The sequence below is a fragment of the Amblyomma americanum genome, chromosome 9 (assembly GCF_052857255.1).
Source record: "Amblyomma americanum isolate KBUSLIRL-KWMA chromosome 9, ASM5285725v1, whole genome shotgun sequence".
NCBI classification, from domain to species: Eukaryota; Metazoa; Arthropoda; class Arachnida; order Ixodida; family Ixodidae; genus Amblyomma; species Amblyomma americanum.
In genome coordinates, this window is record NC_135505.1 from 99,998,628 (window position 1) to 100,015,205 (window position 16,578).

At 44.6% G+C, this 16,578-nt stretch overlaps 2 protein-coding genes across 2 annotated transcripts in view; both read right to left on the reverse strand.

The window, feature by feature from the left end:
* Nucleotides 1-393: 393 nt before the first annotated feature.
* Nucleotides 394-15,795, reverse strand: LOC144103534 (uncharacterized). The gene is made up of 7 exons (XM_077636230.1): nucleotides 15,653-15,795; nucleotides 6,416-6,521; nucleotides 6,149-6,251; nucleotides 5,209-5,363; nucleotides 4,155-4,208; nucleotides 1,491-1,526; nucleotides 394-517 (listed from the first exon to the last, which is right to left on the reverse strand). Exons 1-7 carry the CDS (start codon nucleotides 15,793-15,795, stop codon nucleotides 461-463), a joined length of 654 nt encoding a protein of 217 aa, XP_077492356.1. The 3' UTR covers nucleotides 394-460.
* The window catches only part of LOC144103859 (gamma-tubulin complex component 2-like), a 48,946-nt gene continuing 46,504 nt past the window's right edge, over nucleotides 14,137-16,578 (reverse strand). The window contains exon 23 of the mRNA XM_077636562.1: nucleotides 14,137-16,086. Coding sequence (XP_077492688.1) covers nucleotides 16,026-16,086 — 61 coding nt within the window. The 3' untranslated portion in view covers nucleotides 14,137-16,025. The remainder of the gene's footprint in view (nucleotides 16,087-16,578) is intronic.

Below are 16,578 nucleotides of genomic sequence, written 5' to 3' on the forward strand. Positions count from 1 at the left end.
GCAGACAACTCTTACACAAGAGGGCGCTGGCCCATTCGAAAGGTAAGAGTCACTAGAAAAAATTTCAAAGCTTTTACATCCACACATACGAAGATTGGACGATGTGCAGTGGTGAAGCCAAACACAAGCACAGTACCCTGCTGGACTTCGCTTCGGAGTCCGACATCCTAGCCCTCATCTAAACCCCTCACTTCCATCTTTAGACTTAGGTCACCTTTGTCCTCCAAGAACATTGATGAATTAATGAATGCTCAGTCTCGAGTGTCTCGCTGTGCCCATAAGGTGGCACAAAATTTAGGTTCATTTGCAGTGCATGGTCAGCTTAATTCGAAGAATAATTCAAAATAAAAACAAGCCGACGACACAAGTTTTCTATAATATACTACTTTTTTATACTCTTTTCACTTTCGTACTCTAACTAGCTACTTTTGCTTTTTCCGCTTCAAGCTCTTGAAAGCATTTAGGCGCGGTAGTATTCCAGGAACGGCAGAAGCGGCATGATGCTGAAGTAAATGCACTGAAAAAAAAAGGATTATTAGTACAAGGCTCATCTATTCGTATTCGTGAATCGGTGCATCCAGTGCATTTTGTTTTAGAACAGTGATTTCGCATAACTTGCACGTGAACCAACGCTTGCGCTACGTTTTCCTGGAAGTTGAGCTCGGGCAGAAAAATGCATTTATGTAACTTAACGGACAGTATGTCGAGCTTGCCAGGCAAGAACAAGCACATTCCATTTTTAGATGTTGCTCACATTGTAGGGTGCCAGGGATGCTGGATGTCGCATATAACGTCCGTTGTTATACTTTGTGTTTTATTGAAAAGCAGCGCAAGATTCTCTCAGTTGAGAACTTTTCTCTGCGGATACTAGAGCACACCACTGTCTCAGCGTATAAAAAATATATATTTCTCTCTTCCAATCTCCGACACACTGTGACGCCTACAAAGAATGGAATGATAGAGGAGTAGTAGTGCTACGCAACCCCTGGCAACGACAACAGCGTTTGTGATTTTTTTTCTGAAATGCAACTTCCATACCACCAAGAAAAAGGTAGTTAATATAAATAATTTCCTTCTATGCCACTTTGAACTGTTCGATGCGTTCGATAGAAACTCCTTGAAAGAAAGATATTGCTACATATCAGAAGAATGGACCATTGCCTTTAATATTTCCGTAACAGTATCTTACAATTTTCTAATATTTACAAATTATGATCGAGAATGCTGGACATGATTTACCTCACATTGCGTAAAATACCTTAATAGTTTATTGTGATAAGGTGGTGTCATCTTCATGTCGCGAGTGCAGAAGGCTAATTTCGCGTTAATAAATCTGTTCATAGCAGTGAAATAATCTGAAATTATCACAATATACTGAAAAGGACGTTTTCCATAAAAGAAGCAATTAAAACTTGAAGGTTCCCCCCTTTATAATAGCAACAAATGTATTTGCTTTGCAGCATAACATGAATAGTAACAGTGCTACTTACCCTCAGTAGATTAACCAAGTCAGAGAAGGCTTTCCACTGCAAAATAGTGCGTGCCGTTTATGAATAGCGGTCACGATTAGCATAGATTCAGTGGATGACTACGTGCAGTTCGTTTATTAGTGCAGTCATCGGCGTATCCTAACTCTTCATTGCGAGCAAAACGTTTTTGTACAATACTTACCTTGCTGACTAGAGCAGCTTTTTTCCTATTAATAAGTTAGCGTTAGAAGGGTCAACGAAAATCGTAATGACGAGCACCGTCTGTCCATATACCCAGTGGCCGGTGTCCCACCAGCCATAGCGGCAGATGCCAACGAATTTTCGTATGTTAAACTCGGATATAACAAACTTCATTTCTTACCTATTATATGAAGAACTTTTGTGTCTGGACCTCAGAGCTAATGTACTTCGTGCGTTGATCTCGGATCTAACAAACCTAAGTGTACCACCTCGGATATAACAAACGTTTGTCTTGTAAAGTGTTCAAATGATTCACCGAGGATCGCCAAAGGGTTTTTAGTAGCGATAGCTACATTACGGGTAGCATTTCGAGCCTTCAGCGTGGCGGCGCCGCCACCGCTAACGGCGCCGCCACGCTGTCACGTGGTTGGACACTTGGTGCGGAGCAGCTGCCGGTGGCGCGGCGCCGTGACTGGTCCATGCTTCCTCACGTGGTTGGTCACATGACCAGCCACGTGACTGGTCACGTGATGCGGAGCAGCTGCTGCTGCTGGCGGCGCGTTGGCGAAACCGAGCTGCAACAGCTGTGCGTATGCGCCGTGTCAAGTGGGATGAAGAAGGAACGCCCAGCGAAACGGAGCGGCAAAAGACTGACTTTGCAATTCAACTGAACAAGTTCCACTCGGCCAGCTGTGGCTATCGCATCGCTCCAGGTTTAACCAGAGCTAAACCACTGCCTTTTTTTTGAAATATTCACTCCAACCATCGCCTGCAGAAATGCTTTGCAACCTACTCGCCATGGGTCACTGATATCCATACTTTGTCCTTCGATATATCTGGAGATAACTTTTTTAACCTGTTCAGGTAGAGAAGATGAGATTGCTGCTTTTTACAGCGGCAGCTGTTAAGCATCCATTCCTGGGTTTCGCGTCGATGTATTTGCAGTGCTTGGTGTAACTGGAGGGTGAGTTTCCATGGGGGCCACTCGGAGGTCAATTACAGTGGACTGAGGAGGGTCTGACGTGAGCGGAGGAAGGCTTAACTGGTAAGTGGCTACCACCAGAATCAAACCGAGGGTGGCTACCATGGAAGGAGGAGGGTGTGGTGACAGCGGAATATTGTCGCACTGTCAACATGCGGCAGCTACTGCGAAACGCGCCGCCCGAGTAAAAGGTCATTGATGCTGCCGTGCGCCTAGATGGCATACTGGGGAGGAGAGGTAGTCAAAATGCATGTATTGGTGGAAGATTAAAAACACTCGGCAGTACTATACAGATATGAAGCCGCTTTCGTAATTACTAACTCGGTATACTGTGAAATATTATTACATTGACAGTTGTCGCTTAATCTCGAGTTACACAGTGGTAACCATCGTGTCACTTTTTTTCTTAATTTTTAGCTTACCTTTATGACGAAACAGTCCCAAGGGGACCCCTTGATATTTCGATGGGTGCTATTTAATTCTCACAAAATAACCACAAGTGAAGCATATTTAGTCAAAAAATAAAAAAATGGCGGTGGTTTAGCTCTGGTTAAACCTGGAGTGACGCGATAGCTACAGCTGCCTGAGTGGAACTTGGTCACGTGACCAACCACGTGATCAGCCACAGCGCCGCGCCGCCGGCAGCTGCTCCGCACCACGTGACCAACCACGCTGAATGGCTGCGCCGCCACGCTGAAGGCTCGAAATGCTACCGTAATGTAGCTATCGCTACAAAAACTCCTAGGTCATATTGTGGACCAGCGCAAAACGGACAACGGACCTAGGAAAGAGAAGACGACACGGGGGTCTTCTTTTTCTTAGGTCCGTTGTCCGTTTTGCGCTGGTCCACAATATGAATTACTTCCAACTTGCCCAACACGACGTACTGTCGTGTTGGGCACTCCTAGGTGACGGCACTTTATACCGCTGCGTCGCAATAGATTCTGTTCATTTCATATCAAAAGGATTTAATTCTTCTGACAGGCATCTTGCTCTAATATTGAAGCACAACTGATGGCGGCTTCCATGCAACGGGGTAAAGGCAAATATATGTTTTTCCCATAATCAAATTTTTTTAAGCAACGCTAAATATTGTGCGAAGACGAAGCTAGCAGTGGCACGGGACGGAGCGCTCGCGCTAGGCCAGCGGCCATTAAATCATGTCATTGCCATTAGTCAGCCCGTCTTATTCTTGGGCGGGTCGTCACTTAACAATATTTATCGAAGCCATATTAAACAACTAAATTCTACATTTAGATGGTTCAATGGAGGCACACTGTTCAAGTGATAGTGGCTTTGACTTTTGCAGAGATCAAGATTATTCATTTCGACGCATATGTTATGAGTATTTGCATTTTCCATATAGAAACCCACTCTTGACTGCTTTTTAGCAGCCGACTGCGACACGTATAAAAATGAAAACTTATTACAAGAGATAAAACAAATGTGTTGAATATTATGCTTCTAGAAGTGCGCAGACGACAATAAATGTCTGTACTCACTGTGAAAGGTTGTCCTTCCGTACACAGCTGCTCTATTTCATGGTTTTGGGCGCACTTGAAAACAAGAAAATCACACACGCATTCAGGTCATGCTCAGGTCAACGCTGGTTACACGATAAAATTTTGTACAATGCAATAAAAAGTGAAGCTTTCTGAAGCTTGTGTTCGTTAACAAGCTATTTAGTCAGATAAGAAATGTTGAGCCTGTGCTGGCACGTTCTAACCGCCACCTCGTCGGTGATATTGATAATGCGCATCCGCGCCGATGTTCACTAGTCAGGGTGAAAGCGCGTCAATCTTGCATGGTTTGCTAGTTGAGCACCAGAAAAACGCAAGTGTAACATTCATCATCCGAAGTATGCGAAAATAGGGAGACAATTAAGCTCCGCCTTAAGGGTATGACGCGATAGCTTTAAAGTCTCCTTTCACTTCAGCGGCCTCGGATTCTTTTCATATCACTTCGGACATATGAGCACGTTGCGGCGCAGTCCCTAGCTTTACTAGCACAGGCCATTACTAATAGGCCTGCGTATAGGGTGCCTCGATGTAGCGCTGGCATCGAGGCACCCTACGCAAGCCTATTCACTGGGACTTCCGGTGACTTTTCACAGGCCTATAGGGTGCCTCGACACTCTATTCCATTGAACCTGCTTACGCAGTTATATGCAAGTCAATAACTACAAAGAGAAAGCCAACTGAACAAAGTTTCGGATGCGATAACAACCACATGTCGTCATTTGCTAGTTTCTATGCCGGGTTGAAACAATGATTTTATTTTATTTTCACAGTGAGTCTGCAAAAAAAGTTCACAGGACAGCTAATTACCTATTGTGCTGGCAATGCAATAGCAAGAAACTGTTGGCGCCTTGACCGGAAGTGAGATCACTTCCAGTCCGGTGACGCTATTTCCCTCCAGCCAACAGGAAACACCTGTCCTGGGGACGGCCTTTCACTCCATTTATTGGGTGTATTTTATTACCGACGGAACATTTTTGTCCCTATGAGGTTTTTTCGCTGCCGAAGTTAAAAACAGGACTTGCTTTTCTACACTTACTTGCCCCAGGTCTTTGATGTCGGGAACGTTAAAGGTAACGGGTTTCCCGCAAGTGGCCTGGACCATGCCCAGGTAGTCCTCGCACGTCAGGTTGTAGAGGAATGTTGGCAGAGGGTTTCCCGTGGAGCACCATCGCACGATGAAATCGGTCCTAGCTGCAAGAAATCATCGTTTCTAGGAAAACTGCCGTGACACTCGTTTTTATCGCAGCTTTGATCTTTACTTCCTGCGCTCATCTTTAATGCGCTTTATGTTGGAGGTCTAACTTCCGTAGCCTTCATTCCACTCGTTATTTTTTTTTCTTTCAGCAGCTTGAGTAGCTTGATTCGCAAGTTTTTCGCATGGTGAGATTTGGAGTGCTTATCGAGTATTTTGTACTTTTAACAGCTCCCAAATTAAAACAACATTGTCGACGTTCCAAATGCTACTTTTGCCTGTTATCTGCGTTCTTTTCTGCCCTTGAAATTGAAGGTATGAAGAAATTACATAAGGGTGAAGCCCATTTTTATATAATGACGTTATTGTGACACTCTCTCGTGGAATACTTGACGAAGTACTTATAAGTAAAACAATTGACTCTGCCAGTCAGCTTTGCCCTTCGCTGAACCTCTCAACATGGTTTTTCGCCAAATGCCGCCGCGGTGGCTCAGTGGTTATGGTGCTCGGCTGCTGACCCGAAAGACGCGGGTTCGATCCCGGCCGCGGCGGTTGAATTTCTATGGAGGCGAAATTCTAGATGTCCATGTACTGTGCGATGTCAGTGCGCGTTAAAGAACACCAGGTGGTCAAAATTTCCGGAGTCCTCCTTTACGGCGTCTCTCATAGCCTGAGTCGCTTTGGGACGTTAAACCCCCATAAACCATAAACCGTTTTCCGCCAAATGAATTACACTCAAGAAGTAAAGATTCCTCCGTAAAAAATTCCTGCATGGTGTACATACACAAACTCTGGTTGCGCTCCTCTTCTGGAAGTGTAGATGCCACGGCATCGTTTAACAGATACGTCAGCGCTAGTACCTTGTACTCTGTGTCGAAGTTCGTGCACTGAAAAAGGGAATGATTGAGGAAAAATATTTAATTTACTCAGCTCGTGCATGTTCGAATTGAACGTTCTCAGCCTGAGATAAGGTTAGGTTATTGGCGTGCAAAGATGCAATTTTCGTTATATAAGCATAGAAAATTCTATGCCTTTTTTTCAAAGAACTCACATTTATCAGCTCACGCACACTCTCTATGTCATTCTCCTGGAAAGACAGGACGCGTATGCGACCAAAATTAAACAAATTTTCAATACATAGGTGCTCACTCCGGCCTCTTGCGGGGTTAGTTATGAAGAGAAATTGTCATAATTAGCGATAAAGAAACATGATCACTTACATTGAAAGGTGTGCAGATATCGATGGACTGGTTCTCGTAACATTGTGTCTGGCAGAAAAACGCAATTCGTCATGTGGGAGAGTATATTTGCACTCTGTATATCGGAAATGCCAATGTTCCAAAAAACAGAACAGGCAAAAGAAGACAATAGTAGCTATATTTTTCACGCTTATTTTAGCAAGCATATGTTAATTTTTTTTTGAAAACATTGATTCATAGCGCGGCGTTTAAAATGTTCAGTACTATATAGGTTATTATTCTATGCTCAATAATAAAAAACCAATGAAAGACGAAATGCCAGACCCCTAACTCAAGTATTGGTACATTTCTTGCCAAGTATTGAGGAGTTTCAAGCTTTTGCGTAGATTAAATGCGTAAATGGACATACCGCATTTGTCGTAAGAAAATCAGGCGTAGTGATGGTAAGGCAAGGAGCTGCAAGAAAAGGAACCGCATGCATATATTGTAATGCCGTAGGAGTGTCTAGGAAATACGTGCGGAATCTGTTCCAGGCAGTATCAACCCATTTATATCGACAACAACGCAAGCACAAGGAATACCCAGCATTCGACCTCCAAAAAGGCTCCAATGGGCAGTGAAGCTCCCTTAGACGTCCTGTGGATGTTTAGGACATCTATGGGACGTCCAAAGGAGCTTCACTGCCCATTGGGTCGGTTCAGAGAAGTGGGGAGCTGGGTCATTTGGTATGCATGGGCGCACACAATACAGCCAACCGGAAGGGACGCAAGCGCACAGGAAGAAAGACAGCACGACACTGGAAGATAAGAGTGGAAATCTGGAACCAGCGCTGTGCTGTACTTTCATTGTTTGCTTCCCTTGCTTGCTGAATTTGTTGTGTTATCAAGCTCTCGCTTTGCTTAAGGTCATGGGAGTTTCAGTAAAACTTGGTGCTGGGCTAGTTGGTTACTCATTCTTTGAAATGAAATTGAAGTTAGCGCTCGTAGGAAGACGACAGAAGGAGGATGACATAACAAAGAAGAACGCTTTGTTGTGTCGAAAGAAAAAATGGCACTACGAAGAAGAGCTCTTTCTTGTCCTCTGTCTCTCTGATGGTCTTCCTAATAGCGCTAACTTCAAATTCATGGAAGTTGCCACTGTGCGTGGAATGCCAAACGAGGTTATTGCTGAGAAGCCTGTAGACATGTCCTGATATGAGACGAAACTGAACTTCTATAAACAATCCTGTTAAAGAACTATATATGCATATTTAAATTGCTCGTTTTCTTCTTTGAAATGATGCGTTATATAGTCATTAAAATACATGGCTTACCACGCGGTATTCGGCTGCAACTACTAAATAATTTATCACTGAATTTCTTCAAGTGCTTTTTGTGTTTCGGTTTCATAAAAAAAAAAGACGGCTGAGACGTGCAGTTGATGTTTAGGTCACGTGAGCCACAAAAAAAAAAAATCTAAGATACAGTCGCTGATACCTAGTTTTAATTCACTACAACACTTAAGCTAGCCTGCATCAAGAGAGGGAATGACAAGAAACGACCTATAAGCAGTTATATTGCTGTTTTTTTTTTCATGCTTCACGTGCCCCAAACACTAACTTCACGTCACACCATCGTTCAGCTGATGAAAACGAAACCGAAACAACATTAAGAAGAAATGAATTATAATTTAGCGGTCGGTGTGTGAATACCACGGGGTGATCGTGTATATATACAAACGTCTAGCGCATCATTTGAATGAAGAAAGCACCCAAGCAAAAATTTGGTATCTCTGCTCCATTAAGAAGAGCAAGAAGCCTTTTGTTTATTAGGGGAATGGAGGGAGAGCTCAGTTGCCTCAGTACCATGGCGGTTATTCTTATACATGTACTTGCCTTATCGCATGACTTGCGGATATATAGGCAAGTGTGACTTCTATCTATATTGCAATCTCAAGAAGAAACAATAAAAATCATGTTGTTACAACGTGAAAAGTTGGCGCTTTTCTTGCACTATTCAAGTCTTATGTCCACTTAATAATATTAATTGGTTTTTCGGGGAAAGGAAATGGCGCAGTATCTGTCTCATATATCGTTGGACACCTGAACCGCGCCGTAAGGGAAGGGATAAGAGAGGGAGTGAAAGAAGAAAGGAAGAATTAGGTACCGTAGTGGAGGGCTCCGGAATAATTTCGACCACCTGGGGATCTTTTACGTGCACTGCACACGGGCGCCTTAGCGTTTTTCCTCCATAAAAACGCAGCCGCCGCGGTCGGGTTCGAACCCGGGAACTCCGGATCAGTAGTCGAGCGCCCTAACCACTGAGCCACCGCGGCGGATTTATGTCCACTTCGATAGTAGAGATTTTGGATAACTTACCACCGAAAGCAGTTGCCGCGCGCAGGAAAGCGGCAAACACTAACACAATGGACGTCTTGCTTCTCATGTTTCCTTGTCGACAAAGATTACTGCTCACAGGGTCTCTTAAATGCTAGCTACAATGCTTTTATACGACTCTGGCTTCCAGTGGTAGCACATGTACAGCTACAACGTCCGACAGAAATAGAAGCTTGTTAAGCACACACGTGGTCCTTGAGTTCACTGCGAAAGTAGCAGGTGCAATGTAACCGGATGAAAATTAGAGCCAATAAACTGTTTTGTCGGCGTCGGTTTATTGTTTTTTTAAAATATATTCACGATGCTGAGATGAGGCTGCGCCACGTGGCAGGATATCGCGTAAAAATATCCGCGGACTAACTGCAGCCGTCGGCTCACCCTCGTGCGTCAGTGAGCAAAAATCACGCACGTGCCCACTTCGCCGAATCGCTCTTTGAAGTGCGCTTGCCACTCCCAGTGGCAACTCCGCAATTCAAATCACTGCTGAAAACGCGTATGACTCTACCCGTGCCTTACATGAAAACGCATAACTCGAGAAAAACAAAAGAAAGATAAACAGTACGTCTGGCGCAGTATTTTGTAAATTGCATGGAGCGCTTTTAGGAAGACCATAGAGAGTGAATATATAGAGAGGACGACGCATAGGTTGGAATTCTTTGGCATTTATTGTCCCAAAGCAACTCATATGTTATGAAGGATCCCAGACGACGCAATACATTCTCAGCACGACTGCAGGATTAATTTCGCGGACAATGCGTTGTCCTGAGGAGGTCCTCTATTGATGCTGAGCAAGTCCTCACGTCCTGTTGTCCGGCCTCAGTATGTCCTCAGGACATCCTCAGATTTCCTCTGGAGGACCTTCTCGGTCTGTTTTCAGGATGTTAGATGACGATCATGCTCAGGGAATGTAGGTCTATATGCTTAATTATTGCAGGCAGTGCACTCAGGAGCTGTGAAACACCTTTGGTTTTGCTTCTTTTGTCTTTTCTAGCAAACAGATTTGGAAAAAATTTCGCCATGCTCAAAAATTGACCGGTTCGTTCACCGCATTTGTTGGTACCCACAGGTTGTTCATGCAATCCTTTCACGTACATCGGCGACTATAACTCCCAGGAGTTGAATTTTGCCGCCTCAGTGGAAAAGCTATTCATAAGAGTGGCCCAAAAATCTAAACAGTTCAACCCGATCAGAAGCATGGAGTACAGAAGACCAGATTTAAAAACCAAAGTATCATAAAATATCTCCTCAAGGCACACAATTTTTTCTGCCACAATGGTTTCCTACATTACATCGCTGTTGTACGCCAGTATCTTTTAATAAATCTGCACCTTTTAAATAACGAAAGTTGAGTGCGAGGCATAAAGCTGGTTTCATCTTAGTTCAATGCCACAATATTGTCCTGCGACAGGACGTCTGTAGGACATCTGAAGAACTTTCGTCCTTGAGTCGTCGTCCCCCAAAGTACAAACTGAGCATATATCCATGAAGACATTTCGCCGTGATGCACTCAAAAATACTCAGACTGTCCTGTTCAGGATGAGGATGTTTTGACCGTTTGAGGACTCAGGACATCTGCATGGAGTTGTCTGGGATGCCGTAGTGGAGGGTTCCGGATAATTTCGACTACCTGGGCTTTTTTACCGTGCACTGACATCGCACAGTACCGCAGGCATCTATACTCCATTTCATATATCAGGTGCAACGCTGTCAAAGCTAGCGCACTTGTTTGTGCTTCCTGCATCAGCGCCCAAAAAGTAGTGCATTCCTTGTGGTGAGCGAAACATAGTGAATCCTTTCTCTGCAGGCTTACCACATGACACATTTGTCATGAGCTTCATCAGATGGACTCTTACTGCTGACGTCACATTGTACCTTTCTCATGCTTTAGACCACTCGGCCACAGAACAAGCGCGGAGTAACACGCTTCCCTTTATTTTCCCGTCCAGACTACTACCGTACCTTTCACAGCGTTGCACCTGATGTATGTAACGGAGTATAGCATTTCGCCTCCAAAGAAATGCGACCCGCCGCGGCCTGAACAGAACTCGCGTTTTTCGGGTCATCATGTCCAGCACCATAACTACTGAACCACCGCGGCGGGCGGTACGATATGTTATCTGAAAAATAAACAGCGTAATGCGTGCGTATTCGAGGGCTCCTGCGAAATAAACGTTTGTTCAGAAATACTGCAGGCTCGTTTAAATTTGTTTTTCATAACAAATATCGGTCTGTTTCAATATTTAACTTGTAGATTGCATGAATGCCATGACGGCCTTTGTCAGACTTTCCAGGCTAACATTTTACTCTTCAGATAATGTACAGCCTTTGTCAAAAGAAGAGAGCTCAAGAGGTTTGGTTCTAAGGAGCGCAGTGGAGCTCTTGCAAACCCTCTAAGTCCTATAGCTCTCAGAGGGGTGAGAACAGGAGTTCCTTTCATCTTCAAGGGGTTTTTTAGGATAACGATCCCCATAGCATGGCTCAGAAGCCAACCTTTTTATTGGGCTCTAAACTTATGACGAAGGACTGTACTTACGAAGTGTACACATACAATAGTTGGTGCACACTCTGAACGCAGCAAGAAATTAAGTACTGGCGCCACCATCACCGGTCGGTTTTACAAGTAAAATATACTTCAGTCGACATCAATTTTTGGGCACGAATCCCAGAACCAGTTGCAGCATCATTTGGTTGAGCGAATGTCAGTGGAGGGCTCCGGAATAATTTCGACCCGGGGATCGTGCCCCGACATCGCACAGCACACGGGCACCGTGACGCATGGAAGCAGCAAAGTCATATGCATGGGAACATAGTGATTGGGACTCTGCACTGTGAGCACGAGGCCAGAGCCATAAACGTGCAGCGGGTGGAACCGAGGGAGAAAGCGCTCTGAATGCCGGCCTCAAATGCACTGCGTGACAAGATGTCCGGCAGATTATATCAGATGTCCATGCCGCCGACTGTATGGCAATGTGATGTAGGCGATAGCATTCAGCACCACACGTTATGCCGAAACTGCCGCTGAAATCCGCTTTACAGGTGGTGACTGTCCTGAAAGTTATACAGCACAGCTGCTAATGACGCCTTCGTCGAATGAGCAGCTAACGTTGAACATGGTTATGTAACCAGATCATGCTGCCACTCGCAGATCTTAAGAGTGGCGCTTGCTCCAGCACCTCTTGATGCAATCCAGCAATCACAGTGGCAAACAATGTACCCACTCTTCCCCACCTGCCACTTCCCCTTCTCTCATCTACCCTCCCCGTTTCATTTGAAAGTGGAGAGGGGGATGTATCTAATGCTAAAGCACACACACGAACAATACTTAACATCAACAGCAAAAATAGCTGTGTGATGTTTAAAGATCCCCAGCGACTTCCACTGCAGCACCTTTTGTTTCTTTCTTGTTTGGGTGTCAACCGAAATATGTGAGACAGTTACTTTCCACCAATTACTTTCCTCAAAAACCAATATTCATTTTTCCCACAACAGCTGGGATGCAACAAAGCTTACTGAGCAACAAAGCTTACTGAGTATCGTAATCCGCCTTTTTTACAAGGCTACTCTGCTCATGCGGGCCTCTTCTCCCCCAGCTCCACTGGTTGAAAAATGAAATTGCAAGCTCCTACTGCGCATGCGCAGTTCATGTTAGTGACAGGCGTATGCGACAGATGGTGACAGCCGTCAAGCACATACTTGCCACTTCGCAGGCACCGCTGGCTCCTTGTGGAACCAGATCGCGCCTGCGTCTCCCTCGCACGTTTGTTTTAAGCCAGTAGCAAACGAATTTTCGCCACTCGCCAGAGGGCGCCAAATTTTGTAAAAAAAAGGGATTATAAAGCGTTTCCCTTGGCGTTAAGCAAATACTCCCTTGCTATGCTGCGGCACAAGAACTGTACGCTCAGCATTTTACTCTTCACAGCCTCTCTATAGGCGAGACTAAAATATCGGGAGTTTAGGCACTAACTGCTCCCGCTATAATACTGGGCTCTAAATGGCGCGCATACATCAAACCACGGGTAGCAGCTACAGCACAACATTGGAGCGTCAGGTGGTAGGGGCAGGCCTGATTCGCATTGACGATAAATTTTATGCCAGACCGCCACTTCATCGACTTCTGCAGAAGTTTTTAAGAGCGTTAGTTTTTACTACTTATGTTTGTAAAGGATGCGTGTCTGCAATGGTCAAACTGACCAAAACAGTTACCACGTGACCATACTGTATCACATAGCAACAGCGGGTACATAGCACCCGCACTGATATCTTTACTTTTGATCTGTTATATATGCGTCAGTATAGCAGCTACTGAAGTGGGACCCCCCTGGAACTACCATTTGCCTAAAATTTGCGTGTCACCCATTTTTTGGAGAATCTTCGAAGTGGTGTTTAATCACTTTGCATGTTCCCGAGGATAAAATTAATCAGATGAAGCCCAAAATAAGTGTTGAATTTGCACAGACGACCTTTCTGTCCCCAAACCGTGCATTCTGAGGACCTTCAGAATTACGACTTAACAGGTTGTCGCAGGGGGTTCTGGATAGTGTCAAACGACTCGTTGAGTTGTGATGTGCACGTTTATAAAATTTATTAACTGATACAATGAGGAGATATACTGGATATGGCAAAGGTGGCTATCAATCGTAAAAGTAGTAGTGCAAAATCCATAAGGTAGATGGCGCTGCTTGTGTCTTAGAAGGGATGTTTCCAGAAACATTTGCGGATGTTTGGATTTGGTCTTCTCCACGTTTGCTGAGCACAACAATGTAAACACCTGAAGCTCCTGTAGTCAATGCTCTTAAGTCGAACACTGACAAGTGCTGGCGGAGAATTTTTTTGGCTCCGGGTCACATGTCAAGTGGGCAAATGCCCTGCTTGAGGCATCCACTGGATCATATTCATACATTCAAGAGACATCTCACACCTCATCTCTGAAGACAAGATAACCTATGGTCCTTAAGGGTAACAGACTAGATTCCAAGGGAAGGCAAGCGTCGCAGGAGGCAACGGAAACTTAGGTGGGTGGAGGAGATTAAGAAGTTTGCGGAGACAGGGTGGCTGCAGCTGGCACAGGACTGGGTTAATTTGAGAGATATGAGAGAGGCCTTTGTCCTGCAGTGGACACAGTCAGGCAGATGATTATGATGATGTAGTTTGGCCACTGAATAGACACCCCAAAAAAGACTAGAAGCCAGAAAAGAGAACTGAGGCGCTTGGAGAAAGTTTTATATAATTAGCTGTACATTCAAACAATGCTCGCATCAAAGAGCTTGACGTGTCACACAGTACAAGTGGAGACCACCGATATTGGTACTGCTCTTCAACAATCCTGGTTACAGCATCGGGAGATCAAACGTATACCACGCGGTACCAGTGTTACCACCGGTACGGCACACCCCATCAGCTACTGAAAGCATGCACATGATGAGAGGAACCAATCCTCATGGCACACAAAAGAGCCATGAGGCAATAAGCTGAACAAACAATGAGGTAACAAATAGTCTCAATGTTTGATTCCACAAAAACCAACAAAGTGGAGCTAACCTTCCAACATTACACACGGTGCTACAACATGCAAAATAATATTAAGTTTGAATCAAGGAATCTTCACACCAGTGGCTTTGACTACGAACGAAAATCAAGCAAAAAGGCCTAGTTTTCTTGTCACTCGATGGTCTACCTAAACCTCACAGGGCTGCTTGCTTCTCTCTTCGTATTGCTAGTTTTTATGTTGTTTCGGCAACAAGAGCCCAGTGTAGCTTGGGCAATTGTTGATATAGTTCTGCAATCGTTAACTCATGTTATGTGCCCCTTCCGTATCGTAGCTCTCAAAATGACCCTGCAAATGTGGCAGGTTCTCCTCTCGTAAAAGAAAGCTGCAGCTTACTTGCACTGGGTCACTATACGTCCTTGCTGCAAAATAAGCCAGTGGGATGGCACGTTTATAAGACATGCAGTAAGAGCTTCTTTTGGCCCCTTTAGCTTTGCTCACATGCATGTAAAAGCATTGTCAGACTAACCTCGATAACAACTAATTTAACACAGAACAACTTAACTAATTTAAAATAAGACTACCTTACATAAACAACTAAACGAAAACCACACATTTCACAGCATAGGCAACGCAAACACAATGAAAAAAGTGATTCTACTAGAAATGCTGCTACCTGAAAACCAGAACGCAAATGATCTTATGATACAGAGAGATTCGACGTATAACAATCCTAAGTGAACGGCCAATGGTGCTGCACGCTGCTACATCGGAAATACCAAACTGCACATCAATAACCAAATTCAAAGTGTCAGCACTCATACAGTGGCAACACTCTAAGCTGTTAAGTGTGACAGCACAATTTCATCTTAGTGTAGAATTGTGACCTCTCTGAGAAACCTTTGAAAAGAGTGACTGCGCATTTGCGTGCAGCAGAATGGCACAAAATAAATGCAATCTTAGTTCTTGAGTCGACTCCAACTTGATACAGCACTGCCTGCATGGTAGTATGTATTAGCGTCTATTCTATGTAGTGTGTATGCCATTATTTCTTTTCACTAATGGCTGCCAGAAACAGACGCTTACATACAGACAAAAGAACAACAGCCGACAGCCCTACAAGGCAACAATGGTCTGAACGCTGCCACGGGCAACCCAAATACAATGTGCTCCCCGAGAGGTTTGCTCTGAAGACTGCCACTAACAAGCATGCTCTTTGGCCTTTACTACCCAGGCCCACAGGGCCAAAACAGCAACTCCCTGCTCTGTGGTAACAGCAGCTCCAAAGAAACAAGGCTTGCTATAATCTGACCAGCTGCTTGAACCACTTCAGTTCGTGCCAGGGCACCCGCATGAACCTTCCCCGAGAACATGGCACTTGAAACAACATCCGAGCGGCGAGAGCAGCAACAACCGTTGAGTGCACAGTCCAGCCCAAAGTTCTCTCGCTTTTGTCACGCACACTCTCGCCCCAGGCATTGAGAAAAAGATGATCGTGGCACAGCCAACGCATTTGCTCGGTTCTTGCGCTCGAAGCGAGGAAGCTGATGCACACGGAAGCCACCCAATAAATTCTTCGCCTTGACACATGCCAATGCTGCTTCTACGTTGCTGCTGCTGCTGGCTGCTCTGGCACACTTGAGAAGAAACGGTTGAAGTCAATCCTGCGCACAACACATCGGAACTGAATTGGCAAAGGGCCTTTCGTGAGGGACTTACAAATAGACAAGCCAGGTTTCGTGTACATTTAGCCTTGTACATACAGCAAACACAAGATGCAACAAGGAAAAAGTTCAGCCCTCGAGAGCAACACATAAATTTTATGAACCGTTTCAGCCACTGAGGCATTCATAGCATATAGCAGTCAGAAAAGAAGCAAACACCTTTTGCACTAGTCCCATCTTTACGGTGCTAATTTCTATCACAAGGCAAATAGTCTATCTAAGACAAATTTTAAGGCACCATGAAAATTTGTTCATCCAAACAAAAGTGCCCCCCTCTCTTACCCCAAGAAAAAAAATGAACAGGCTAGGTGAGCCCATATATATGTTACATTAGAACAGTGACAAAATAAACTTTGAGAAAAAGGGTAATTGCAAATTGACTATCTACTGCACTACACGTGAAGTCGGCTGAAGAACGAGAGCATAAAACAA